This window comes from Gymnogyps californianus, chromosome 4 (assembly GCF_018139145.2).
Source record: "Gymnogyps californianus isolate 813 chromosome 4, ASM1813914v2, whole genome shotgun sequence".
NCBI lineage: Eukaryota > Metazoa > Chordata > Aves > Accipitriformes > Cathartidae > Gymnogyps > Gymnogyps californianus.
The window spans coordinates 1,675,622-1,702,090 of record NC_059474.1 but is presented as its reverse complement, the minus strand read 5'-3'; the positions used below and the strand labels follow the sequence as shown (position 1 = coordinate 1,702,090).

Genomic DNA, 26,469 nt, shown 5'->3' with positions numbered 1-26,469 from the left:
AGCAGAGAGAGGTAAAGAGCCACAGAATAGCAGAAGTGTCTGAGGGTGCTTCGTGTGCATTGAACAAGGACTCTCAAGAGTGAGTGGCGCTTTTTCTGTGCGAGGTTTTTATTTTTTTAATGCCAGCATAGGGCCAACAAGAGGTTTAAAAACTCATGGAATTAACTAAATGCAACCCTTGTACATATGCAGCCGTTAGTCTTACGGAGATGACTCTGACCTTAAATGTGCACCCGCAATAAAGACGGTACCTATTAAATTTATCATTCCCTGAACTTTATATGTGAACTGGTACAAATTTGTTCTGTGCCCAGAATATTGCAAGGCAAAGTGCGATGCCATGGCAGCGTGAGCTGATCTAAGTCAGCACTGCCATGTCTCTGCCTTCTCTCCTCCCGGCCATGTGTTCCCACCTCCTTGCTGGCTTCCCCTGGCACAGCTGGTTCAGAGAGCTGATCTTAATAAAAACTAAAGCTCCCTTCCCCCACTCCCAAAATGCTTCATTTTTTGACTGGAGCAGCTCCCTATATTTTCTGTCTGCTTTACGTTGCCTGTACAACGTAGGGGATGGAGTGCAGGCCCAGGATGGGGAGGGATGGTGGGGCTGTGGTTCCATAAACATATACCGGCTTGAGCTGCTGAAGATAAGTCTGTGATGGAGGCAGGAAATTAATCCAGGTTTCATAACACCAAGACTAAACATCTTGGCCTGGGGATCTTTTGCTGACTAAAATCCTTGTAGCTCCGAGACACCAGTTGTTCAGATTTTTGATCCATCCGGATCTTCCTCTTTCTGTGCTGTAGGATCGTAGGCTAATTCAGGCTGGAGGGGACCTCAGGAGGTCATCTAGTCCAACATAGGTCCCTAGATTTACTGTTAGAAATCTGTCTGGTCATTTGACTGTATGTTTACGTATACATGCCTGTTAAGATGCATGAATATCTATTTGTTAGAAAACAAGATAGCAGCGAGACAGCTCTATTACCCGATTTTGTACCCTTAGAAACTCCACCCTGAAAGCTTCACCCCTTCAGTGTAAGGGGGTGGTTGGAGGGGGGAAAAAAAATAATTAAACCCAAACTGAATGATCTGTAGTGAGAGGAAAAATGCAGCTTTTTGAAATTGTCCCTTGGAGACAGACATTTGCTATTCTCCAGCCAGCCCCTTCCTGCGAGCGTTGGCGGAGCATGAACTGTGGTGTGTCAGTTGTGACTTCTCACTCTTCAGCCTTTCCAAATGCAGTTTTGGCAACTTGCTGTTTTGAAACTGTTTCATTTCTTCCCCATTAGTATCAGTGAAGTGAAAAGAGGCTCACCAGCTTAATGGGCATATATTTATTACTGTGTTCTTCCTTCAATCATGTTAGCAGCGGGAAGAGCTGCTCATGCTGTCCCAGACACAGCAGAGAACAATGAATCTATCAGAGTCTAAACAGCATCCCTTTTGGAGAATAATAGCTTTTCTTAACAGTGTTGATGAAGAGCGAAGAGGTCCATTTGCAGTAAACTGTACTTTTTTTCCCCTCTGGTCTCTTGCAGGATACGATAAAACGGGAGATATATCGGTTGTCCTGCTGCTTCCTTTTCTTTGCAAGAAAGTAGCCTGTTTGCTGGTCCAAGGGCTGAACTTGGACCTTCTCTCTTCTGCAGTCTAAATAGTCTCTGTGGCACTAAGATGGTCTAAGATGGGTCAAACATTTTAGGCATCATTTCCAGACTGTCAGAGGACAAAAGGCACCTTGGGAGCTTGGGCAGAAGTGGTGTAGGTTAATGCACCTTAAAGAAACCGTGCTAGATGCTACTGTTGATGCTCTTACTCAGTTACAAACCGGCTTGGCTTCATCTCATCATTGGAGGATTAAGACAGTTTATCTAAATTCACGTCTAGATTACAAATCAAATTAGATTCGCAAGCTCCGTATGGCTAAAATAAGCTGAAACAAATCTGATCTTGAGCAACCTAGTTGGATTAGCAAGCCTGGTTTCCAAAGCTGTACTTTAAACCATGTTATGGCATCTAAGTCCTTCTGCAACCCTGGTGCAAGTAATAGTTTTCTGTGAGTGCTTCTTACTCTGCTTAAGTCTTTCCAGTAGAATGCTGTGAGGATTAATTAGTTAATGTTTATTGAGTGCTGCAAAGCTGCAAAGTGTTATTTAAGTGCTATCTTTTTTTATCAGTTGGGACTTGATTCTGTTTCCACCTACACTTGGGTTTGTATCTGTGTAAATCTGTGTATTGCACGGCAATTGCTCGTGGTTTCCAATCCGGTTCCCAACGCCGAGGCGCTTGCCTTGCTGTGCTGCCGTGCAGGCAGGTATCTCAGCCGATGCTCTTCAACACATGGATATGTTCGAAGGCTTTATGGTTCTGCAGACGGGCAGCAGCTCGTGGCGCTGTGACTCAGCAATGCTTAGGACAGGGAAGGAGTTTTCCATTGGCATCCAAGAAGAGCAGTGGCTTCTGGTGCCTCTTCTGCTGACTTATTTCAGTACCAGGTGCAGGGCAGAAAATGTATAGATACCCTTTGTGATTTATCCCACGTATTGGGTCATTGGAGCTTTATCTCCTTAGAGCTAAAACCTTTTTAATGTAAAGATTATTAGGAGCAGGGTTGTAAAAGGTCCATTGGTGAGATTTCCTACTGAGGAGTAAGTGTAGACAGTGGTTTCTGTTACCTTGTTTTCCATGTTTATTATTAAAGCCAGACATCAGATTCCATACATATTGGCAGGTAGGGTTAGGCGCATCAGCCAGGTTGACAGCCATTCAGGTGACATGAAACGTGGAACCGAAAGGTCTGGGATTCCACCATTGTAAATCTATAAATCTTGCTACAAGCATTCAGCCCTAACTGAATGCTTTGGCTGGAGCTTGTGGTGTGCATTTGTCTCTATGTTAAATATCACTTTTCAAGAAATGGGATTTTGGGACTGAAGCTGGAGAGAAGTGGGAGAAAGCCACGCAAAGCATGAGTGATCGCACTCCTGGGGGAGAAAGTACGGGTGGAGAGCGAAGCAGAACGTGTTGTAGCTCTGTCGAGCTGCACCAGACTGCCTTGAGTTTGGCACTGGTGTTTAGTTTTAGTGAAATACTAAAAATAGGTAGATACTTCTTTGTTTTCATGTGACCTGCTGAGAGGTTCTGGGGATGCTGCCTGGAGTGGACTGACCACCATAAATGCCTTTAAGAACTAGGAAGGCAGTAGGGAAAAATGTGGTGCTGTAAGAGAGGATGATGTGTTGGAGAGTGCAGTGCAGCGGGCACTTGGGAGATCTTCATCCATAACCGTGTAAACTTAAAAATGATAAAAAATCTCAGAAGCATAGTGAAATAAAAGTGAAATAGTATCACTGAGAAGCACCTGTTGTCTGGGATGGACCTCCTGTTTCAGCAAGTGGGGCTGCAGCAGTGAGGCCATGGGTGGATGTTCTTCTCTAGCTGCATTTGCTGCAGACTCTACCTTCTTGCCAAAAGGGCTGCGAGGAGCAGTTTCAAATGGAAATGTCCCACGGTACTGCTGGCAAAAGGGATCGTGTGAGTTTTCCAGTATGTTTAACCTTATAATGAAGATTAATATGAGCTAACCCTGCTGACGGGGTGTGGTGGAGCTGCTGCTGAGTGCTTCTGGTTCAAGCTGGTGGCCCTGGGGAAGGACCAGATCTGCTCAGCTAGATTTGTGGGAGATCTGTGTGGACAAGGTGTAGTGCTTAAGTCTGGGATTTCTAAATGTTGCAACATGAAATCTTCAACTTTCATCAAATCCCCATTGGAATCCAAAGAAACCGTATCTTTGCAAGCCATGCTGAAGTCGGTACGAGCTGCAGGTGCTTGACACTTTGGGATGTTTTTACATCTTGAGCCAAACCCGATTTGAGCCAGAACTAATCGTGTAGGTCCCATCTTAAAGTCAACGGAGAAAAGCAAGCACTGCTGGAGTGCAGGTTGTGCAGCCTGTACTGGTCATCTAGTCGGGATGACTCGAACCGCTGACATAAAGGAAATCCAGAGAATTTGCTGCAGTAGGTATTTATTATGTTGTAGATGTCTGTTAGAGGGGATGAGTCCCGCCTCCAGTGTCTTACTCTGGCCATTCGACTACCAGTTAAGGGATCTAGAATTAAGTTAAAACTTGTTCAGGGTCATCACTATCACTTGACGCTAATGCTGTGCCAGATCCCTGTTGCTGGTCTGAAGTGTTCCTCAGTGAACTTTCCAAGCACAGTAAGTTATGCCTTTTGAGCAAGGTTTTCTTTCTTCTTTTTTCCCTTTTTTTTTCTTTTTCTTTTTTCCCCTCTGATTTCATATCATTTAAACAATTGGGGTTATCGGAAAACACATCTGGTTTTGGAGGCTGTCCCTCCGAATGGCCACGCACATGAAAGCAGCTTGCTGTTCTTCAGAACGAGCTTTGCTGCATCACACGTTCTGCTCCCGACACCCAATATTTGGAATTCAGTGTGGGATAGATAATCCGAGCTTTGCTTTAACAAACCTTGCAACTCCCAGAGTGTGAAACTACTGGCAAGTTCTGATGGGGTGCCAACTCCAGGCTGTTACCTTATTAAAATCAAGATTTCGTGGGTGCAGGTGGGGTCTCGTGAAAGGGTGAGAACCTCCCTGATGGAGCGGGAAGGGGATGAGCAGATTTCGAGATGGAACTGTGTCTCCGCTTGACTGGACAGATGACATAAATTAACTAAAAATGCTCATTCTTCTGAGGATTTCCTTTTCAACCTTGTCTTTACCGGGGGAATTTTGCAAACTGTTGTGAGTGATGATGGTGCAAAGTCTAACGCAGGTAGACCACTTAGTCTTTGCAGAAGTTAAATTGCTGTGTTTTCTCTTACACATAGGGCTCATCTACCATGTGACTCCTCATTAGCTCTTTGAAAATAACTGTGCCTTGTCATTATGCATGTTTAATGTGCGGTTAATCAGTAAGGGCTTCTCTCCGTAGAGTTATTCCTGACGTGGCATATCCAGAGCACACACTCCTGGATTTAAGATCATTTCAATGTCTACTGCAGTATTGCGCAAGGGACGTGGATCCTGTTGGCGCGTACAGTCGAGGGAGGGAAGCATTAGAGCATCTATTACAGATTCCCGACATCAAATCTGCTTTTGTGTCTCCAGTGCCTGTAGGGAGGTGGTTACTGGCAACGCAGGGGAGTAGGTGGTGTGAATTTGTCAGTGCTCTCCTGACCTTAGACACCCGAGGCCAACTTCAGCGATGTAGTAGGTGGTCTGGATACAGCCAACTGCACTCGCATAGCTGGCCGCTTGTCTTAGCAGCGCTGGAGCCTGCTGTAAACAAGGGTGAACAATTTGTAAACGTGGTTTTCTAATCTAGGTGAAACTTTGTGCGGGGAAATCCCATCTTTAAGTCCAGGACCATGAAATCTTACTGGATTGAATAAGAGGGAAGTTAATCTCTTAAGAATAGCTGATACCCTTTGTACTGTTTTTATAGTGGCAGGTGTTAGCTAATAGATTTGGGCCGGATTTATTCTTTAAATAAATACTTTTTCTGAAAACTGTCTCTAAGCTGCGATTCTGCTGCTAAATGAGGGATGCTAATTAATGTCCTGTCAGCCAAAGATCATATCTATTCCCCAAGAGTTATTCCAGTCTCTAGCTCCTTACCACAGCTTTGATTCTCTTTAGATCATGGCAGTCTTTGATACCCTTCCTTAAACGTCATAAGCACGTGATGTTTCTGTATAACTGAGCTCAGTTCATGAGTTCAAGGTTTTAAAGCTATCTGCTGTGGGTGGTGAGCAAAGTGGTGAGTAGCTTTTCCTCAAAAAATTGTAGAAAAACCAGAATCCTGGGAAGGATGGATGGAAGTCTCATCCATGAGTCCGCTGTCCTGAACTGCTGGTGCTGGGAGCACTTGCGAACGGTCCTGGAGCCGATTTCTCCACAACCATGAAGGACATCTCCATGAAGCAGAGCCTGATCTGTCCTGGTGGAAGGTTGCAATGGCCACAGGCTGGAGAAACTTGTTCATCGCTGCCTGCTTAGGTTGCTGGGCAGATAGTGAAATATGTTAACAGTATTTCAATGCTCTTGCCCCCTTGTCCTCCGGGCTTCTTTGGTGTAAACCCATGTATGAGCAGGTTTTGTTCTTGCACCCAAATTTGAATGGTGGCAAAAGTCCTCTGTAGCTTTGAGCCAGTAATACACAGCAAAGCTGATGTAAAGGAAGATCATCTATACTGGGAGACCCACCCAGTATAGGCTGACTATATTTAGAGATCATGGACCCAAATCTAACATAAATTAAGCACTAATCTGGAGTCGTTCCATGTGCTCCAGTGAAGATGCTTTGGATTCACGCTAGTGTAAAGGAAATCAAAATCTGACTGCTTCTCGAAGGTGGCCAGAGCGAGCGTGCATGAAATCCCCGGCAAAAAGAGAGACTTGCTCTCAGAAGCAAGCCCCCCGGCTGGCGAGACTTGTCAGAGTACTGGAGCTATTGAAAAATGCTGCAGACAGAAAATGAATTAGAGGATAAAAAAGTAAAAATGAGCTGGCAGAATCTTTAGGTGACTCATCAGGTGCATCTTGTAAAGTCTCTTTCTGAGAAGTAATGAAATCGCATGTTCTAACAATATTTGCACTGCAGCAGGAAAATGCATAAATATTGGGATCAATTAATGAAATTAGATAATTTGACCAAAAAAGCCATAGCGCTGGCTCAGAAACCATCCCTCCTCCTTTTTGCTAGTCTTGGTGCTTGCAGTTGGAGAGGAAAATCCCGTGTTTCCGTTTTACATCTAAGATATGCGAGACCTGGGCAGCCACAGGGTTACTGGGACGCTTTGGGTAGTCACCTGCAGCTCCAGGACTTCCACTTTCACCCCATGGAAGTCCTCGAGCTGGTGGGCAGGCAGGTGCAGAAAAGCCCTGGTAGCCGTCTGGGCACGCAGCCTCCCACCCTTTGGGTTTTAGGATTGGTGAGGGTAGATACATCTTGTCTCTACCAGCCACGAAGCTTGTCTCTTCGTGTCCTTCAACCTCTGTTTTTCAACTGTAAAATGGGGAATAATGATTTTCCTTCAAAAGGGAAGTTTTCCTCAGGAAGGAGCCCTGTGGATATGAGCATCAGCCTGTGACATTTAGATATTCCAGTAACTCATTGCACGCAGTGGAGTTCATCATGGAGCTTCAATTCTGGAGTGAGAGCTGAATTTGGAGTGAAATACTGGGGTTGCTGGTATCAGTGGGTCAATTTATGCCATTTATAATAGAGTAATTACCTTATTCCAACAGTATTTTAATGGATTTATATTTGGGGAAGGCACTAAACCTCGAGTAAAGAAGAATGGCAGAACGGGGCTTAATTTATACCATAATAATGATAAAATCTTAAGCGTGAATGCCTGTATTGCAGAATATGCACACAGCGCTTGGGTAAGTATTCTGGTGGGTAATCGTGAGCTCTCCAAGCAAAAAGAGCTATCGCCGTCTTCAGATTTATCAACAGCAAGAGCAGAACTCATCAGGTTAGCCTGCCCTTGGTTTGGCACTGGTACAACTGTTGTTGGAATAATTTATCTGGTTTCTGGCGTCCTCGATTCAAGAGGATGTTGACAAATTGGAAAGATGTAAAAGAGCCACGAGGGTGGTTAGAAGATTGGCAAACGCGCCTTGCCAACGAAACAGCCAGTCTCCTGGCTCGGGTGAATTTTATATTTTTTTTTTTTTTTTTCCTTTAAGCGAAGGTTAAAGGGTGGCTTTAGCAGCTCTGAGTACCTGCGTGAAGAACAAAAACAGACAGCGCTGGAGGCTGTCAGACAGAGGTGTAACGCAAGCCGGTGCCTGGAAGTTGAAGCCAGACTTGAGCTGAACAGAACAGTTTTTAATAGTAAAAGCAATGATCTGTTGTGATATTTTACAGGAGTCCTGGTTTTTCATCCATCTCTAGAATTATATACATCAAAATTGGGATTTTTTTTTTTTTTTTTGAGATTATAATTTATATTTAGGCATAATTCATGGAGGAAAGCCCTCTGGCTTTATTAAGCAGGGGGCAAACTATGGGTTTATGATATGCCAGAGCGTCTCTTGATGTTGTGCACCTACTCATTAGCTCTACCTGCACCTCGTGTAGGATGTTTCTTCCTCGGTGCTCGTAGATCTCCGCTGGCTGAGCCTGATTTGAGGTGTTTTGATGCTGCTGAATTACAGGCAGTAAATAACAGTAGGCGCTCGTGAGAGTTTTAAATGAGATTTTTCCTCTTCACGAGCATTTTTCGGTGTGTTTCCCTTGTGAAAAATGAAAACTAGTGGTGGTTTATTCTGAATCCAGGTTTTATCCGAAGAGATACTTCTTGTATTTCCATGCAGGGCTTGCTCCACCTTTGTTCCCCAGCAAGCCTCGATTTCCGTAGGAAGCTCGTCCAAGGAGAGGCTGTGCTAAATTTACCTTGAGATCTACGTGCGGCAGAGTTACCGAGATGATTCTCGATTTCTAAAGCTTATAGCAGAGCGTGAAGTCTGGCTGTTGTTATTCTTTCTTACCATTTAATGTAAGAAAGAATATCTTCTCTGCCTTGCTGGTCTTACTGGCCACGCAGATTTGAAGGAGCTCAGTGTGTTTAAAGGATCTTTAAATACATCCTGGAAGGATGCAGAAAATGAGTCTGTTTTAAAGCAGTTCCTCGCATTCGTTTACTACAGCAGCTAAAAGATGAATTATTTGGGGTTTGGTATAAAACTACACTGCTCATTTTTTTAAATGCACTGTTCTCTTTTATTTTTCTAGCTGTGGGGAGCTCAAAAAATAAAGCAGGTAATACGCTTTTTTTATATTTCATTGTTGTTTTCAACTATTGCTGCTTTTTTCCTTTTTGCTAAGCGATGCTGTCCCCTTCTCCATCATTGACTTTGCCAGTTGCTGTTTTGTCTTGCCACAGAAATGTAAATGCAGAGAACACTGTTGCCACCAAAGAGTCTGATTTTTTTTTTTTTTTTTTTGTATTTATATATTTTGATGTCTTCATTTTCTCCTTCCTGTCTAGTCAAGAGATGTCTTGCCTCCAGTCTTTTGAAAATAGTTTGACAGTTCTTTGGTAAGGCTTGTAACTGTCGTACCCTCCTCCTCTGCAGTACCGGATCACTTGGGTATTGATTTTTCATCCCCAGCCAGTTAATGCCAGTGCAGCCTCCTGGGCTCAGTGTAAAATTTGGTAAAAATGGGCCAAGTGAGCTTTGTTGTCTGTTTATCGGTAAAATAGATTTAGGATTTCCGTGGAGGCTGGGCTGTCCACAGCCGGCAGCGTTGACTGAGAAGCTGCGGATACACATAAAGGTTGAATTATCTGGCAAATCCAAATCCCGTGGCACGCGAGGGGATTTTATTTGGGTCACCCTTATGGTGACAACCAGAGCAGACCATACCTGCACGTTTTTATCCCAACTCAGCCGGATCCTGAAGCAGCATTTCAGGCTTTCTACGACATGCCGCATGGGCTTGTGCAGGCATACCTGCAGATGGGGAAGATGTTCCTCGGTCTGAATCCGTCCGCCGTGGCTAAGCCACACAAGTCCTTACGGGGGTCTCCTGCGACCCATTCGCTTCACGAGCAGCATCGAGTGATTTACACCCTCGTTCCCTTCCGAGCAGGCAGCCCTGCCCTCCCCATCCCTCTGCCACAGTGAGGGCTTTTCCTTTCTTTCATAGGGAGAGTTTCAGCCAGGACATTAAGCTGCACCTCAGTGGAGATGCTGAAAACAGGCAGGAACAGAAAATAGGTTTCCCTTTTCCCCTCCTAAATCTGCATTTCCCCTCCTGGGGTTCAGGTACAGCGGTGGGTGGCCTTTGGGGATATTATAGTACCAAGACAGAGCCACTTTCTGTATTTCAGATTAAATTATTTACTTCTAAATTATTAACTTATGCTAAATTATTTAAGGAGAGGGGAAAGCAGCAGTGGGAGGAGGTTTGGTGGAGGCTGCCGAACAATAACTGCCTCTGGTCGGAGCTGCAAAAGCAAGGAGGGTGCCGAGACGCATGAAGTCCCCCGGTACTCTCTGGTTGAAGGTGCTATTTGTAGAGGCTGAGTGCTGGCTTCGCTGCGCCTTGCCAACTGTTGCTGTGCCTTCACTGTGTCTGTCTGCTGACTGTTTTACAGGCCATCATCCATCCCGATACAAATGAGACCATCTTCATGCCTTTCCGAATGTCAGGTATAGTATGTCCCGGTCAAACAATCATTTATTTTACTGGGAATTTGTACAAAATGTTATTTTGTTTTCTCCTGTTTTTGAATTGAATCTTGTAAACATTTAGACCAAGATCAGAAGGTAATGCAAATGCCTAAACCACTTTGCAGTCAAGGAGAATTAGGATCCTAAATGCCTATGCGAGATCTAGTGCTTAATATTTTCCCTTCCTTCAGATATTTTAATGTAGACTCAAGCTAATATCCTTTCTGGCATTTTTGAGGTATCCATCGCTATAACAAGCATTTTAACTTTGTCGTAAACAACGAAGCTTGATGCCCCACGAGCAGCTTAGGGTTTTACACTCCAGGAGAGAATGGGATGAGTCCTATTTTTCCGTCTGCGGGGGTACCTAATAGCCATGGCATTGGGAGCCCAGGAAGGATCAGCTTGTCCGTGGCTTAACCAGGCTGCTTAATGATTAAACCATTGCGTCCTTCTTCCCGCTTTGGGGTGTCCCTCTGCCATGCACAGGTCCACAGCTACCTCTGCTGTGGGTTGAAGAGCAGCTTTCTTGAGGATGCAAATGCAGCCTTGGTCCTTTCCCAAAGGCTCTATTTAAATAAATAGGACCTTTTCCATATTTTTGGGGGGAATGTCTTCACCGGAATACTAGGCACAGGGAAAAAATAACAGGGTTGGTGGGTTATGTTCTCCAGTTCTTTGAAGAAAGGTGATGTTGAGGGTAAAGTGGAGGGGAGAAAAGCCAGGACCCACTGCTTTGCTGCCTTGTTTTGTATTTTTTTTTAAATTTTTCTTCCTCTTGGGTCTTTCCCCTTTCTGACTGTAAATTGGATCCATGAGGCTTAATTCAGTAATATTGGTAAAATACTCTGAGACCTTTTAGTGGAAGTCATAGAGATGAATTATAATTATCACAAAAATTGGCAGACTTAGCAGGGGAAAAACGTGAAGCATTTGATTTTCGTGGCGCTCAATAAGATTTGGGGTAAAGGCTTATCTCTAATACAGCGAGCTTTAACTTACACCTGTGATTAAAATAGTCCCTCTGTCCTCCATGATGCAAATATACTTTCTTCAGCTTATACCCTGTTCCTTTTTCTACTGACCTCGAAATAAATGAGCTCTCCTGGTATAAAATCACTAGCGGAGAGGTTGATAAAGCAGATGGTGAAAGAGGGAGGTCCCACCGATGGTGGCATGGTCCTGCTCCTTAACTGGCATGGGCTCTGCAGCTTGTTAGACGGCTTCATGAGCGTCTTCAGCGTGCTATCCTGGTGGGACCAGGCTCAACAAGAGGGGAAGGGGCACAGAAAGCTGGAGAGTTTTCTCCTGGGTTAGCGAGGGTAGGTTGTGGGAGGGTCTGATGAGCAACAGAGCTGGCACGAGGGAGGGAACAGATTGCGTGACTGAGCCTGGGAAGGGGGGCAGGATCTCCCCCTTTCCGTGGCAGCAAGCCACTAGGTCAGCTCAGTTAGCACCACCGCGGCAGCATCCAGCTCCTCCTGGTCCGGACTGAACAGCTCCTGGTCTGAGCTGTCAGCCCTTCGCTTCTGCGGATTGGAGTTTTTGCTGGCTGCCTAGCCCAGCTCAACAACACGATGCCCTCTGAAGCGCTAATACCACGTACTGGCAGAGACTGGGTTTACTGGAGTAAGCTTTAGGGTCTAGATGTTACAAGTTTCAGGGAAACTCTTAGACCGCAACCCAAGAAAAGCAAATGGAGGATGGGAAGGAGATTGGGGAAGAATCAGGAGGCTGCTCTAGTTGATGCTTGGTGCGTCAGGTGTAGGTCCACAGACGTCCCCGTGGTGGTACGGAGCTTGTGGAAGTGATGTGGCTTCTACCCTACACTGGTAGATGTCTTAGATGTGATTTTTTTTCCATCCCAAAACTGCGTATTAAAATGCATGCATCTCTTTTTTCTTTTTTTTCTTTTTCTTTTTGTTTTTTAATAGGTTACATTCCCTTTGGAACACCCATCGTAAGTATTTTAACATCTCTCCCCGCTTTGTTTGCGAGTACCAAGAAATGCATTTTTTAGCACTCGCAGACAATTCTCCAAATTCCACCTTACCTCCTCGCGACACGTTCACACAGGGTTCCCACCTTTCCCGTCACACGTTAGCAAGGGCTTCGTCGTGTAAAACCTGCCCTGTGGATGCAGATTGTTGTGCTCGAGGTTATTTATCTATTTAACGTCGTTCGCCCAGCCCCCTGCAACGTCTTCAGCTTTTATCTTTCCCTTCTGGAAAGGGAAGACCAAGATGAGCTCATTGCCTGCAAAATGCAACTTCTACAACTCTCGGATTTCATCTTTGGACACTTTTTTTTTCCATTTGCATGTTTTACAAGTCGCTTCCCGAACGTGACGAGCTACAGCACGGCGAGGCCGGTGTCGTGCGCTCTCATCTTGATTAATTAAAACGGCGAGTGCTTTCCGTGGGGTTATTGCTAAGGGCATTTTTAGTTTGTACTTGTTATTGTGAAATTTGTAAGCATTTGGGTGCTCTCGATAACGAAAGCCAGAAGGGAGCTAATTCTGCCTGTCTTCCTAATGCTGAAACCTCAGCTCGTCTTCAGGAACAGGAACGGTTAATTAACCCCATTTTATGAATGGGGAAACTGAGGCACACAGTTTTGCCCAAAATCGCCCGAAGTTGGTGCCAGAAGGTAGTTGGTCCTCCTAGCCGCCAGCTCTTGGCTCAGCTTATTAGATCACGCATATTAAAATGGTTGAAGGAGCAAATTCTGCTAAATTTAATCTTCCTAAACCCAGTGGACCGTGGCATAGTACTTGCTTAAAGGTAACGATCCTTTCCCGAATGGCGGTAGCGGGGTTGCTAGCACCTCAAAGCAGAAATCATCGCGGCTGTTACTATTTGTTGTCGTGCGTAAGGGTTTGGTGGTAACTTTGTATGGGGCATTTTAAAAGAAAAGGTTAAACAAAAATGAGTTAACGATCAAATTGACAATGAAATCGGCCCACATCCAGAGCTGTCAGAGGAGCCGAGAGCTGTCAGATGAGCCCAATTTCACTAGCTGTAAAGGATAAACTGGAACCTCTTGTCATTTAAAAAAAAAAAAAAAAGAAAAAAAACCCAAACGTTTCAAATGTTAAAATTAAAATGTAACATTTATGCCAATCGATCTGTGAAATTTAGTGACAAAATTGGCAGCCTGCTCTAGCATAAAAACAGTTTGAGTCTTGCATTTCACATAGGGGGATGGGATTTCCTCAAGAGAGACTTAATGTGCCTGCGGTGGGCTCTGGCTGAGCGAGCGTGGCTGTCCTCGCCCGCAAAGCCGAGCCGGCGTGCCGTTGCACCCGCGCTAATTGTCCCGGTGTTCGGGGGTCAATTAAACACCCTGCATAGATACCGGCAGAAACGTGATCAGATTATGTATTAACAGGTTTACTGCCTATCAATCAATACATGATGCTGCCTATATACATGGTGGTTTTTTTTTCCCCTATAGCTAATGCAAAATAATTCAGTATGGTTTAGCTCATTGTGAAAGAGATTAAGGTCTTGCTGAAAATAATTGTTTCTTTTCTGGCCGAAGCAGCTACTCCCCTGACACAACCAAATCCTGCGGCTGTTTGTTCTTTCCCCGAATTGCAATCGTTTTCTTTTCTTTTTAGCCTCCGTCCTTTCTGTGCTCAGGTTTACGGTTCGACCCCAGAATCGATTGCAGTGGCAGAGTGGGGACAGGATGGGGTATATGTAAGCGTAGGGAGAGTTTGTGTTTGCCCACCTAGATTTCAGCCCAGGGGGGAGCAAATCCAGCCGCTCGCATGATCTCCCTTTGCTGTAGGGGTGAGATGTGCAAGGCGGCTGCGGGGCTGTAGCCTTTTACCCTGGGTTTGTGTTTCATCCCAAGGATGAAAGGCTCCAAGGAGGAAGATTTATCTGCATTTAGGAAATTCAGCCTAAGACTCGGGCAGTGAAGATGGAGCAGAAGCCGTGCTGCTGTTCCCAGCTGCCACCCACAGCTTTAAGCACCTTATTTTCCCCAGCCATTGAAAAATGGGGGGGTCTTGCTGAGGTTTCGAAGTGCGTAGAGAAGACCTGGGTGTTAATACGGGGTTGCAGATGACTCTTGCAGACACACGAGGCAGGACTTGGGGCTTGCAAGAGGAGAGCTCGTAATGCAAACGCGCCGCGAGGCTGCTCAGAGCCGACAGATGTCCGAGCGGCGGCTTTAGCCCTGGCTTTGGGGCCACGAAGGGCCGTTCACACCTGATAGGCAATTAAATCTTGTAGCTGGTACTTTTCTAGTGTTTAGAAGCTTTTTTTATTTTGTTTTCCTTCTTAGTTATTTTTTCCCCTCACAGTAATTAAAAGTGAAACTGTACATTTCTTGACAGACTCTTGCACATATGGAGAGTTTGCATTTAAACGTGCCTCTTTCAGTCATACAGATTTTGGGTGCTCTTTTTTATTTATTTATTTTCCTCCTTTATTTTTCTCGGCGCTCAGCTTCAGCTGACAATGTAAGTAGCTGCCTGCAGTCTTCCCTCTCCTCCGGAGCCTCATTAGCCCGCTGGCTTCAGGCGCGTAAGTCAGTCCTGGGGTGAGGAGGTTCATCGCCTGTTGAATTCGTTTGGCTAAGACCGGCGATGGAGTAATTAATGACAAGATCCGCATACTGAATGGAAGCGGTAAATTAGTGTAACTTGCACAGATTGGCGCTCGGCCAGCGTACAAAGTAGCTGTAACTTCACGAAAGGCTGTAGGAGGAAAAGCTGGAGGAGGAGGAGGAGAAAGGAAAGAAGATGTAAATGAAATCAAGCCTCCCAACCCTATTACCCTTTTGTTTGTTGTTATTTCTCTCTTATGTCCTTAAGCGTAGAAGTTGCCTCCTCTTCAACTGATGCTGCTGCAGATGTGCAGAGACGGCTTTAGCTTATCCCTCCTTGCGGCAGGCTCTTGGTGCTCTAACAGGGAAGTTTTCTTTCTTCTTGGCTTCTTAGGAATAAACTTAAAGAAAATGGTGCAGAAGATGGTCTGAGTGTGGGAATGAACTCACAGCCTTCTTGCCCACATGCCACAGAGACGTTTCAGCTCATGAGTGTCTTGAAAATAAGTGTATTTGGAATTAAAAGGAGTTGTTCAGTCTTTATACTCTTAACAAAGATGCGAGTGTGATTTTGCAACAAGAAGACCATCTTCTTCAGAAACTATCAGAAATTTAGGGCGCAGGAGGGGAGAAAATGACAATGATGTAAGGAAGTATCTCATCTTACCTGTTTCTTACCCAAGAACTCATCTTCCTGTCCATGTTTGTTGGGTTTATTGTTGGGAGTCCCATTACTTTGCATCCCTTTCCTCTTCTTCAGCTTCTTAAAGAGGAAAGATTGCCATAAAACAAGGTAGGAAGGAGTCTGGCAGTGCTGCGTTGTGTGTAAGGGATGGGGTCTTTAAAGAATTGCAGAGGGTGTGCCTATGTGGTATATTGAGACGTGTCCCAGGGATGTTCTCAGGACTGTATAGGCAACGTACACGTGTGTGGCCTCAGGTGCTGCGATGGGTGACCTTGCAAAGCCTGTGGCATCTCGCGTTCACGCAGCAGCGGGCAGCACCTGGCCAGACGTGCTGGGACGGGCAGCCGTAAGCCTCTGGGAGACGGCGGTCGTCAGCCTGAGCTCATAACCCAAGCAGGAGTTTTCGCAGTTCGGAGTATGACACATCAACAATTCTCTTCTCTTAAAACAAAATTCAGGCTCCCAAACAGGAGCACATGTGCTTCCAGGTGGCACTCCTGTCTTCAGATGTTCAAATCTGATTTCTTTCTTGCGCTTGAAACAGCGAATGCGCCAAAGGAAAATAAGAAAAACCCCCTTCACTGCCAATAGTAAGAACTTTGAACTCTTGCATTCATGCAGTGTTTGTGCTATTCTCCAGAAATACCCGGATTAAAGAATTGATTATATTTTAATGAACTAATCTTTGGACAGTATCTGCTGCCAGACTCTCTTCAAGGTGTGTTGCAAGCAGTAATTAAAGATGCAAAGCTTTCACGGGCAGCTGTGTTACCCAGTTTCACCACTGGACAACTGAGAGACAATAGGCTGAAGGGAAGTTCAATAACTATAACGAAATAAAGCCATAAATGAAGATAATTTATTCAAGTCATTAGAAATAAGCTTGCTGTTTGCATGCCTAGAAAAGCACTGAGAGCAAACCAACAATGCATTTGCTAATGAGAAAAATCTCTTCTCTTGCAGGTTGTTGGTCTCCTCTTGCCCAACCAGACGCTGGCATCCACTGTGTTTTGGCAGGTAACACTCGTCTGAATGGGTGGAGAATGTGATGGGAAGGAAAGCAGCAGTTGACTCGTGTCTAGAGGGCAAACTGATGCACATGGTTTTTCTGCGCTGGCAATGCTTTAATGGGGAGATAACGTGGCTGGATATAATCCGGGAAAGGTTTGGCAGGTCTGGAATGGGCTGTAAGCAAACTGTTGGGTCTGCTTTCCAGCACCCAGCTATTTATGCCATCGCAAGGGAGATGCAAAATAGCCCTGGATCTCAAAATCAGCTTTTTGGACCCATTTTGTACAGGTTTAAATGATTGCACAGTGCATACTTCCATGAAAATGTAGGCCCTTAAGCTCACACATCTGCTCTTTTGAAGACACCCTGTCAAGTATTTGGGATCTTCCTTGGTGAATTCCTGTTGGAAGTGCAACGTGCGCGCAGGGCTAGGGGCAGCGGGAGGCCCATGCCCCGGAATTTCAGGAGTAGCTGTGCATTGCAAAGCCAAGGACCTCCGCATTCAATGCGCTACACAGCCTTTGGGGAAAAAAAGTCTGTGTGTAGGGAGGTGTTGGTGTTATTTCCCATTAAAATTCTGGGAATTAAGAGTAAGAGGAGGAAGCGTGCACGTGAATGAGTTATATCCATAGTAAACACCCCACTTAAGTGTAATTTCAGCACTAACTGAAATGAAAGAACAAGTTATTTTCAGACTTATTTTTAGTTGCGAATGTCTTTTTATTGTCTACAGTGTGAGTGATGATAGAGAATTATGCAGTTAAGAAATATCAAAGCAGAATGGGATCTGCCTAGTATGTTAGAAAGACTGCAGAACCGAGAATGTATTGGAACATGCCAGTAACTTGTGGTTTGGTGTATTTAGCTATGAGTTGTGGCCGTGTGGCTTTACATGCTGGGAGTGGGATAGTGGCTGGAGTCATCTAGACTCATTCATATTTTTGAAGGCAACTTGCCTCACCTGTTTTTAGATGTCTACGATGGAAAGAGTTGGCTTTTGGAGATGTTACTCTTGTGTGAGTGAGGAGCGAGCCAGCCCGGATAGCTGGCTTGGGCTGGGTACCTTGTAAATGGCTTACATGAGGAGCTCCTAGTCCCACCATGACGGCGTAGCTGGGAGGAACTTTTGGCTTTAAAGGGATGGAATAATCCTTTTAAAAATAGAAAGAATATTTCAAATGCAGAACGAAAACGAGCCCACTCAAGGAGGAAGTTGTAGCAGGCAAGTCCAGCAGTCGTAGCCTGTCGGAGCCACTGCCGCTTGACGAGTGGTTCTCAAACTCTTCCCTCCACCGTGATGGGCACATGGGTCACCCCTTTCTGAAAAATGCAAGTAGGAGGAGTAGCAGCCTAGAGAGGCATCACCCAAAAAGCTCAGGAGGGTGTCAGGCGGCCGCCTGGGAAGACGAGGGAGTCAAGAAATGGGTAGTGGGGATGTCTTCAACCTAGAGACGGCTTAAACTCTAGATTAAGGACCGTATCTGACCAGTATGTCTACATCTCTCTGAAAAGGAGATTTATCCGGGTAAATAGCATAGGATTTAGGGATGATGCATATTACTGCATTAACAAACACTGGGTCCTATAGGAGCGCGCTTGTACAGTGAAGCAGTTGTTGCTGATGCCCAAAATGTACATGTCTCAGGTTAGCTCTAGCCTGGTCCTGTGGACCTGCTAATGTAGATATGAGCTGTAGGGGTTAAAAAAACCCCACCACATCTAGAAAATTGCAGCAGATTTCCAGCACATATTGGCAAGATGACTTTGTAATTATTATTATTAAAATAAAACAATAAAGCAAGGTTTGCTAGGTCCAAAGTTCCAGGCTAGAGAGCTGGTCAGCAGGAAAAATGTGCTCCTGGGTTGTGGACTTGGCAATGACTGATCCCCGTGTTGTAGTGCCTCGTTTCACTCTGTCTCTCCTCACCCCCACTTCATTCCCTTCCACGTCTCAGTTCTGGCCACAGCTGGAGAGGAGTCCGGTTCTGACGTGCTCGGAACTGGGAATGTGGTGTTTTGGGGACAGAAACTATCATTTTCTTTACATTGCCAGCAGCTGCTGTGGGTAAAACCCTTTAGGAGTATGGTGCTACTCATCCCCAGCTGCTGCCATGCTGCTCTGGTGACAGATCCTGCTCCAGAAACACCAGTTTAGTGGCATCCGTATCCCTAAGGTGGTACATCTGTTCATCTCCTGTTCCTCAGCTGAAGCCTTCTAGGACCCTCTGTTTGAAAGTCGTGGAGCTTAATAAATGACTGACGAAGCGGCTGCTGGACTTGCTGCTACATCTTAACAGCAGTATGGATCTGGCACTGGTGAAAATAAAGACCAGTAGCACCAAGGTGTTGTGTGGAGGTGGACTGGGCCAGGAGAAGAGTTGCACGTCAAGCGTACGGGGAAGCAGAGCTGCCCTCTGGGCACTGGGTGCCTTGGGATTCCTGTCCCTCGCTTCGAAGGGAATTAGCTCTGACGTAGGGTATGCACGAGCCTTTAAAAAGAGGTGGCAGGTTGCGAGCCGGTCTGAAGGGAGATGAATTTTCCCATGGCACTCCCACGTTTGTAGATTTTTTTTCTTTTTTAATTTTTGTGAAGTTATGTTTATGCCTGTCTCTTCTTGATTCCTCTTTAGTGGTTGAATCAGAGCCACAATGCCTGCGTCAACTATGCAAACCGCAACGCGACAAAGGTAAGGAGACCCAACATATGCGGCGTGTGCAGCACGTTAGGTCTGTTTTGACATGGAAACGTAAATCTTGTCTCTTCGCTGTTAATAGAAACTCCGGAGTCGGCACTGTGATGAATTTATAGACTGGCCGTTCTCCTGTGTAGACTTCCATTTTAAACCTTGCCTATAAATGGCATGAGGATCTCGAAATCACTCGAGGCACATAAGTAACGCTCAGTGCCTTTGAGCTGAACCAATATATAGTTCGAACTGGTATGAAACGGTTTGATATGTAAATGAGCACAAAGCAAAATGGTATCTGGGTTTTTGGATAGCAGAAGGTGGCTCCATGATCACGCTGCCGTCTCCCGAGGACTTTATATGTGCTACCAGCAGTGATGCCGGGAGGTGGTGGGGCTGCTCCTGCTCTGTTCCATCGCTTTAGCCTTCCTTCGTCCCATGTCGGGATGTGGGAAGCTCAAGATGGGAAGCTGAGTTGGAAACCATCCAGCTCACGGAGATATCATTTCAAAGACAGATATTTAATGTGGAGAGTTTGAGTTCATCGCTAGTGTATAAGAATGCTAATTTTGTACCATTTGCTGAATTTCATTCACAAACTTCCTTTAAGCTGCTATTATTATAATTTTCTGATGCCAATTAATTTTCCATTCCCTTTAACCTTGCTCATGAGGCTACAATTTTCCTTGCTTTTGCCACTGCTAGATGACAGACCATGTGTCACAGAACAATATGACAAAATTAAACCTGTCTCTGGTTTAAAACAAATAAAATGAAAACAAAACAAACAAAAAAAGCTTGGTTGCATTTTAATAACCAGAAGTTTGTTTATTGAAAATATGTTTTGTTTTTCTTTCCAAAGCCTTCTCCGACATCCAAGTTCATCCAGGGCTACTTGGGAGCTGTCATAAGTGCTGTCTCAATAGCAGTGGGTAACGCTTTATATCTATATATTTCATTACTAAGTAACTGCTCCCTTACAGTAGTACTGCAGTGCTTTTGAGATGTTTGTTTGAATTGCCAAGCATGTTTATCTTTTAATTGACAGAAGTCAGTCTACATAACCAGAAAATATTTTAACCGTGAGGTGTTTCTGGCCATGCATGCCCAAACTTTTCAACAGAAGGAGATTTCTACTGCTGATGGCTTCCAGCACGTCCTGCACCGTGCACTGCCTGGGTCTCTGCACCGTGGCTTTGCTGCTGGGTGAACTCTAATTATCCACACGTGCATTAACTGGTGGTGACTTAGCCTAGTCCAAGTTAAAAGCGTGACTTGGAGGCTGCAGAGTGATAGGGTGACGGCTGACATGCTGAACGGAGGCAGGCTTTTGGAGATATTCTCCTGGTGGGTCAGCATCTTGAATTGAAAGAACCACAGTGCTCGAAATGACATCTGTCACCTGTGGACGGCTTTCAAGCTAGAAACGGTGTCCAAGTCATATCTGAAGTAATCTGTAAGAGAGGAGCTTTTAACGTTGCTAAAGTCGTGGTCTCGTGGTGCAGTCATCAGGCTTTTAAGACTCAGGTTCCCCAGAAGCACAAGTTGACATCTTTAGCAGGGTCAGCTAATTCCCAAGGAGGCAGGTACATTTTTCAGGAGCAACTTATGGAAGTTATTTCTTACGTTGGGTTTTCATATAAGCCTCTGAAACGTATGGTTGTACCTTTTCTGCTGGAACATTAAAGATCCCACAGCAGTTTGTATTTTTTTCCTTTGGCCAAGACTTTTTTCCTTTTTCTCAAGCCACAGACATCCTTTTCCAGGCACTTTTTCTGCAAACAGGCTGTGCCATGGGAGGAGGTCGGCACTCAGTCTGATTACCACACCGTTTGTACCCAGGTTCCCCAATCGGGAAGAACCTGCATGGGCTTGTTTAGATTTCTTTACAAGGTAAAATGTTTGTCTAGAGCAGACTGGGAATCGTTAGGAGAACTATGGAGGCAGGAGCTCCTGGCTGGGAACTGGCAGGGAATGATTTGGCACATCATGTCCACAGCGGACAGCAGAAAGTCTGCAGAAGGTATATCTCTGTGTTCTCGTGCAGCTGCCAGACAGCTTTGCAAAGGGCGTAGAGTTCGTGAAGTGCCTTGCAGTTTTGAGTGGAAACTGTCCATTTTATTGGATACGCTTCTGCTTGATAGTTTTCCGTATTGCTGGCTTGGCTTGCTCACTGGTTGCCGTACTGCTCCTCTGGATCACCTGTATTATGCCTTCACTGCAGAATTAACCCAGAGTGTGCACACAGACCAGCCTTGCATTGATGTGAGCTCCCACGCTTCATAACCCCATGACGATGCGTCCACACCAGCTCCACGCTTTTGCAGCTGAAGTACAATCTGAGTCCCCATCCCACCAACCTCAACGCTTCGGTTAGCAGCCGTTCTCTGTCCACTGTTTTCCGGTGTGGCGTGGGAGAGCTTGACTGTTCTCCTCGGTCCTTAGTTCAGAATTTTTTCCACCTCGTGAATTAGTAAAGCGAAGCTCTCCAGCTTGATGTGCTGCTGCTGCTCACAAAGTGCCTTCCAACCCCCAGCGCAGCTGCAGCGGAGGGATGAGGGCTGGTTCCATGTTATTGGCGTTAATGCTCCTCTCCGTTTTGGCAACAGGGGCAGATAGAGGGCAGGAGACACGGAGAAGTGATGTTGGCAGAGTTTTGTCACCCCGAGAAGCTGACAGGCTTTGGTAAGGAAACCACTTGGGCGGCGAGCGGAGATGTCCAGCTTGGGACAGCTGATGCAGGTCTTTAAAATCTCTGGTTCCTCCTAGGCTGACTGCAGAGGAGCGGAAGCAGAAAGATAGGTTCAGAGTGCAGAAGTGACCATCAGTGGTGCTGTGAGAAACACTCGTTCTCTGAAGCAGAGTGAAAAGCTACACCAAGATTTGTAGATAAAAGAAATTACAGCAAACCAGCAGAGGCCTGCTGTTCCTGCAGTGTGGCTGTCACCGCTGGTGACACGTGGGTGGCTCCTCAGTCTGCTGATGGTAGATCAGCTCTTCGTGCCGTGGTGGTTTGTACCTCCGTTGGTTGCACTGTTTACTCCCTGGTGGTGAAGGAGCTGATGGTCTGTACAGAGCAATAAGCTTTGAACAAATGCAGAACCTGAAACGATGCTGGGGTTTATCTGTCCACATAACTTGTAGGTGCGTCTGCAGCAGGAGCCCCAGTGCCTGGTTATCTTGCACCCCTTGGCTGGCCATCACGGGAGAGCTTTAAAAGCACCACGAGGAAAGACGGTGCCACAATATTCTGTACTTACACCATTTCAAGCTTGTGCAAGAGAAAATCTTCCTTCAGTGGTGCGGATGCCGAGAGGGTGTTTCTGCCTTCTTGTGTATGTGCCACGATGGCCCCACCAGACTGGGCTTCCACTGGGATGTCCTTAACGTGTGTGAAGAGCATCGTGAGCTCTGTAATAGCAGTGGTTTTGTAGCTGTGGTGCTCTGAGGGTCAAAATATTGTTACGGGGAGGCAGGAGCTTTCCTTAGATCCATCGATGTAGTTGGGGGAGCGGGGAAGGGCAGCAGCCTTCATGGATGCTTTCTCCTTCCTGATGTTGGAAGGAGGTCTTCTTCCAAGTGGAGCATGCTATGGCACATAGGGTGTGTGAAAATGAGATGAGGTCGCTGTGCACTGATGTCCCTGTAGTGTCCCCTGTAGACGAGCCGTTGGGGACACTACTGACGTGTGTGTGACCGCAGAATAGCTTGTGTCCTGATAATCTGTAGCAGCACTTATTCCATGCTCAATTCCCAATGCAGAGCAGCCTAGAGAAAATCCTGGAGAGCAGGGAGTGATTTTTATATTGCAAATACCTGGATTAATAACCAGCATCTCCTCGAGCGTTTTTTTGGGTTTTGGTTTTGTTTTTTTTTTTTTTTAAATCGTGATGACAAATAATGTAGAAGTAGCCCTGAGGTTCATTACGTTGGATTGTAAGGCCTCAGCCCTCATTAAGTGATCTCTGCTGTCAGTTAGCAACAAATCACCTCCCAGTGTGAGCCTATTAGGACCAGATGACCTGAAAACAAGTGCCACTGCCTCCAGTGGTCTGCTGAGACCCGGTATTAATTAAAGTGAGCCCCTTCCATGTTTGCAGTTGGCAAGCGACGCGGGGAGAAGGCTCACCAAATGACAGATCAGTTGACTTGTGATTGTGCTTCCCATCGTCTTCACCCTCCGTGTCTTTATCTAACGAGAGGGGCAAACAAATTGCTTTCTCACGCGTACGGAAGACCAGATTTTGGCTTTACGCTTCTTGCAATTAAACTGGAAGTCCTAGCAAATCTTTGCAAATAACCGGATTCTTTTCCCATTTTAGAGAGAGAGGAATTGCTGTCAGAGAGAGGCGATGCTTCTCTCCTAGATCCAGTGCTACGTCTGGGACTCCTGATTTGCAGCCCTTTGGGATGAGTTTTTGGAGGAATCAATATTCTTTTTTTCAATATTTTTCAATATTTCAATATTTTTTCCCCAATATTCCTTTTTTTTCCACCTACTCCCAGCCCAACCCCATTCACAGCATAGCTTCATGCAAGGAAAGCTATGCCAGGTCCAGAATTTTATCTCTTCTCCCATGCAGTACTCAGGTGAAGCAAGCACTTGAAGTAAGGCTAGAAAAGACGTCAGAAGGGCTAATGGTAAGACTGAGTGTGGGGGAAGAGGTGAAAAGGCTGATGTAACAGATCTCTTCCATCTCTAACTTCTTACATGACACTTCTGCACCGTCTCTGCCTCCGGGCACGTGCCGAGACCTGGGCTACCCGCTCCGCACGAGCATGCGACATCTCCGAGCTTCGCTTGCGGCGAACAATATGTTTAGAGGAGTCTGATTACCGTTAAGTGACCTAGATTTCTGTTTCTCCTTCTGTGATTGTAGTTTATTTTTATCACATTCTCCATACACCAGCCTCCTTCCTGCATTTTCTTTTGATTGCTCTCGTTTTACTGCTTTTCCGAATGCTGAGCAGTAATTGTTCTGGTTTGTTTTTTTTTTTTAAACAATTGAGTGGATTCCTGTGATTAGGCCGTATTTTCTGATATCTGGCTGCTGTTCATGATGGTGGTGTACGAAGTGCAATTAATACCAGCTGGTTTTCCTAAGCAAGGCAAACAAAGGCAGGGAGTAGTAAAAAGACTTGAGAAAGACCAAGCGTATTTTAAATGTTTGGGGTTTGTTTTGTTTTTTTTTTCCCCCCCAGATTTTCTGGCGCCAAGAGCTATAGCGATCAGAGGGTTTGTAATTATACAGAAACCCTTTCCAGCAGACACACACACACGCACACTTTTGCTCTCTGCTGATTTTGTCACGCTTTTAAAAGGTTAAAAAAGCTACGTAATCAAACCCAATTTTATTGTTAATAACTGGGTTTTTACATATTTTATAAGTCAGTTTCTTAATTTCAGATCCAAACTCAATTCGCTACTGTATTGCTGATCCCTTTTGCTTCTAACTCAGCTCTTCAGTACTATGGCTTTAGACTGTAGCTTCAGTTTGAGGTCAGAAGTGATTCTTGTGGCTGCAATTAAATGCCTGCAAATTAAACCAGATCCAGAGAAGGGCTGTGAGCAGCCGCGCTCTGGTTTCTGGGTTGTCACTGGTGCTGAGACCTGCAGACTGGAGACCGGTGGTGTTAGCCTGGGGGTTGCCTCACCTGGAGCCCGTGGTGGGGAGTCGTTGGGTTTCTCTGTACGTTCTCCTTGAAGCATCTCGCAGCAGTGGTGTTACTGCCGTTGCTTTCCGTGTCTTTGGATCAGAGCTTTATACATCAGGCTTCTGATTTCCACAATCACGGCTTCAGGTTCTGCCAAGACCAGCTCCAAATCTCGCTCCTTGTGATACTGAAGACCCCGTGAAGACTCTCCAGGGGATTTCTCTTTTCTGCCAGTATCATTTGGCCACGTTTCTGACGTCTCCCAGTAAGCAGTGTATTGTCGCTCAGCTTGGTGCTCAGGTCATTAGCTCGTTGTCCATCTGTTGTCCACTCCATGTACCCTGGAGGTGCCACGTACGTCGGTACTGCTGGCATTGTCCTCCCCTGTTGACAGGATGGGCTCTAATTAGACCACAGCAAGCCTGGCAGGCATACGGAGTGTGTTTTACATATATAGGTGTATGTAACTTAACCAGGAAACATTTATTGTGAGTGCCTAGGCACGATGGCACTGAGCTTCCCCCTTGTGATAGGGGTTCGATTCTCCCCCAATGAAAGGAGAAGCAAAAACACGTGTGTGAGATCAGGCACCTCTTAAGTGGAGGGATGGTGGGGTTTGCCCCAATTAAAAAAGTAGCCAAGGTCTCTCCTTCCCCTTTCAAATATACGGGGGGTTGTAATTTCTAACAAGGTTTTTATTAAGTGCAAGTTTGGGATTTATGGTCTTGTCAATACAGAGGCAAATAAATACGCTGTTCTCACTTAGCAACCTGAGCTAAATTCTAACAAAAGTAGGTGTTTTGTCATCTTTTGTATAAGAGAGAGAGATGCAATGTCATGTAACCATGACTGCCAGCCAGGCTGTATATTTTGTATTGATCTATACACTTAAAATGTACCTGCTCAGGACTTGAATGTTTCCTTTTGACTTACCTTACGGGGTAACCTTGGGTTAAAAAAATCAGGCGATTAATGCCATTAATAACTTTGGTGCTGTCAGCTACTAATGACTCACCTTGGAGTCACTGCCGGTCGTGGCATTCGGGAAGGTGTTTAAAGCATTTCTTCACAGGCAGACCCAGGTCTTTTCGTTTTAGAAGTGCCTCCTTGCTTCCTGACCTTAAATCCTGACTCCGGACAAGCCAGTGGAGGTAGGGAACTGATACCAGTATGGTTTACTGATGCTCTGGCTTACTGTATGGTGTACGCCCGGTGCTTTAACAAACTGAAAGTATATGGAGTTAAACTTGAATACGTATAAAAACAAACTAGGTTAAAACTGGAGAGAAGCAAGACAGTTTTAATGACCTAATGTGGTTTGCTGAGGTATCCCATGATACTTTTTTTTTCCTTGGAAAATTGCAAGGGAAGAAAACATTCCTGCTAGTCTAGAGCTTTGTACAGATCAGGTTTAGGACCCCTGACACTCTTGATCTTGGTTTGTGGGTTTGGATACGTTTTCATCCAGAGAGCTGCTGCAGCAGTTGGAGATGTTACCTCCCTTCAGATGCTTGTCACCCCTCTTGTCCCTACAGTGGCTGTGCAGAAATGGAGTGTGTGAGTGCTTCTTGGCTTTGGGCAAAGAAAAAGATGGCTTAGGTGGTTCTGTGGTTGCAACCAGCAGAGCCGAAGTGGAGGTTGGTCCCTCCAGCCGC

At 45.5% G+C, this 26,469-nt stretch overlaps 1 protein-coding gene across 1 annotated transcript in view; it reads left to right on the top strand.

Annotated features, from left to right (window-relative positions):
* Positions 1-26,469, top strand: part of SFXN5 (sideroflexin 5) — a 71,455-nt gene that overhangs the window by 30,909 nt on the left and 14,077 nt on the right. The window contains exons 4-9 of the mRNA XM_050895803.1: positions 8,772-8,798; positions 10,141-10,195; positions 12,151-12,176; positions 16,425-16,478; positions 19,103-19,159; positions 20,022-20,087. Coding sequence (XP_050751760.1) covers positions 8,772-8,798; positions 10,141-10,195; positions 12,151-12,176; positions 16,425-16,478; positions 19,103-19,159; positions 20,022-20,087 — 285 coding nt within the window. The remainder of the gene's footprint in view (positions 1-8,771; positions 8,799-10,140; positions 10,196-12,150; positions 12,177-16,424; positions 16,479-19,102; positions 19,160-20,021; positions 20,088-26,469) is intronic.